General features: G+C 59.1%; 1 protein-coding gene across 1 annotated transcript in view; it reads left to right on the top strand.

Moving 5' to 3' along the window:
* Positions 1 to 839: 839 nt before the first annotated feature.
* Positions 840 to 2306, top strand: part of LOC127751422 (unconventional myosin-XV-like) — a 5986-nt gene continuing 4519 nt past the window's right edge. Inside the window, exons 1-3 of the mRNA XM_052274971.1 lie at positions 840 to 1235; positions 1591 to 1720; positions 2055 to 2228. Coding sequence (XP_052130931.1) covers positions 928 to 1235; positions 1591 to 1720; positions 2055 to 2228 — 612 coding nt within the window. The 5' untranslated portion in view covers positions 840 to 927. The remainder of the gene's footprint in view (positions 1236 to 1590; positions 1721 to 2054; positions 2229 to 2306) is intronic.

Here is a 2306-nt window from a genome sequence, read left to right as displayed (position 1 = left end):
GTCCCTCTGACCTTTGGGCACGGCGCTCATGTGCACTTGTTCACGTCCGGCGGGGGCGGCAGCGGGGCGGAGGGGCGGCGCCAACGGCGTGCACATGGGCCGCCCTGCGCTCATTCGCGTCCGCCACGAGGAGGAGATGGGGGCCGCCCGCGGGGCTGCCGCGCCACGCCCCAAACCGGCACACTGCATCTTGCACTGCAACAAAGTAACAAAGTGGTCCAGTCGCGCGCCCCCTCCCCGCCCCCCGCGGCCTCAGCTCCGTTCCCCCGCGTTCAATAATCCAGCGCGCTCCCACATTCCCGCGCGATACCACTGCCTTCGTTTCCGACGGTTTCCGACCAGAGCGGGGGCGCGTGGCGGTCGCGTCCCCGCGGTCCTATTCGCGTTTCATTTTGCAAGGCGGGTGTTTCTCAGGGGCTGTGTCTCTCACGCAGGGCCCCTCCTGGCGCAACGGTGGCGGTGGGCCCCGCGCGGGGAGACGGGGGAGGGTCAACCTTACGCTGTCTCCGCGCCCAGACTGATGGATGAAATAATCCGATGCTCGTGAAATGTTCACTTTTCGGCGGCCACGCGATGCAATCGCAAAAAATATGCCGTTATTTCGTGGCATTCGAATAATAGCAATAATAGTGGGGGTGGATGGGTCCTTGCGGAATGAGGGAGAGAGACGCTTGCTCGGTAAAGGCGGTCGCCGACCTGGCGGCGGCGGCGCTCTGTGCTGCAAGCTGCAAGCACTCTGCCGGCTCATAATTATTGTTATTGTAATACGCAAACGGAACGGGAGTGGAAGTAAGTGATGAGCGAAAGGAAAAGTTTTGGCCTCCTCCTCTGATTGTGCGTTTCCTCTCTCGCCTGTTGCAGCGCGGCGGGCCGGGTGCGGGTGGCGGGCGGCTCGAGTCGTTCCAGTCGGAGCACCGCAAGCAGTCCATGGACGGGTGGACGGGCCGGGTGCCGCAGCCGCCGCAGCCTCAGCCACCGGCGCAGCAAGCCCAGCAGCAGCACCAGCAGCACCAGGCTCACCAGCAGCACCATGGCCCCAGCAGCATGCCGCCGCCCATGGTCAACGGCGCCAACGGCCACCACACCAACGGCCACGGCCCCGCCTCGCTGCCCTCGCCGCTGTCCGAGCACGGCGGCCAGGGCGGCGGCGGCCCGGGCTCGGGCGGCCAGGTGCACGACGGCAAGCACTCGCTGCTGCAGTTCGCCATTCACCATTTCCGACAGAGTCCAGAAAAGTGAGTAAACGCTTTCGGTTCGATGTGATAGGGTATTGTTTAATTTCGTTTTAACCGGATCTAGAGGAGAAGTAATGCTTTCCTTATCTGTTTCCTACCCGTGACGCTCACTGGCTGCCTCGTACAAAGTTGTCGGACTCGTCAATAACGAAGGCAGTCGTGGACCTGCTGTTGGATCCGCTAACTTAAACCGTGTCAGCCAATGAGCGTCAGGCAGAAAACATTTCGGAAAGCATTACAGTTCTTCTTCGGATGCGGTTTAAATGAAGTGAAATGTCCTATTGTTGTGTTCGGTTTGCCCTCGCGAATTTCGCGCGGATTGCCGCTCTAACCCACGACCTCCTTTTCATCCCAGGTTCGAGATGCTCAAGACGGCTGACGGCTCCATCAGCGGCTCGCTCGACGTCATCGAGAGCCTCAAGACGAAGAAGAACAAGGGCAAGAGCAAAGGCAACAAGGAGAACGAGTGGACTTGGAAGGAACAGGTGCGCACTTTTAACCGGCCTTTGCCTGTCTGCTTCAGGCCCTCGAAACATGTGTCTTCGTAGTTATCACTCACTTGGATCAAATCAAATACGTACAGCTGGAAGTTATGTCACGATCTGACACTTGTGGGTAGTTTGTTCTTCTCAGACATGTGTCTGATCGTGACCTATCAACTTTCGGTGCCGCTATCGTCGTATTTGACGGATTTTTCATTTCAGCTGCTGAGGCAGTTATCGACTTTTGCCTGACAAACAGAACGACCACTTCGCAGTCTTTTCATTCCACCCTCTGTAACCGACCACCACGATGACTGACGCCTCTCTCTGTCTGCAGGTGGACCTCGTCAAGTTCTCGCCGCGGCCCATCGAGCAGTCACTGCTGCGCCTCGAGACGGAGGAGGTCAGCGAGCTGGCCGTCGAGTGCTTCGTGTGCGTCATGAGGTACATGGGCGACCTGCCGATGACGACCGACGTGACTGAAGTCAAATGCGTCTACACCGTCCTCATGGTACGTATTGTGTAACTCCGTCGACGGCTCCAAGCAGAGCAAAGAAAAGTGGCCATACAGAGCGAGGTGGGGCGGGGC

The sequence above is a fragment of the Frankliniella occidentalis genome, unplaced genomic scaffold (assembly GCF_000697945.3).
Source record: "Frankliniella occidentalis isolate FOCC.00 unplaced genomic scaffold, Focc_3.1 Scaffold478, whole genome shotgun sequence".
NCBI lineage: Eukaryota > Metazoa > Arthropoda > Insecta > Thysanoptera > Thripidae > Frankliniella > Frankliniella occidentalis.
This window is presented reverse-complemented; position numbering and strand designations above follow the sequence as displayed.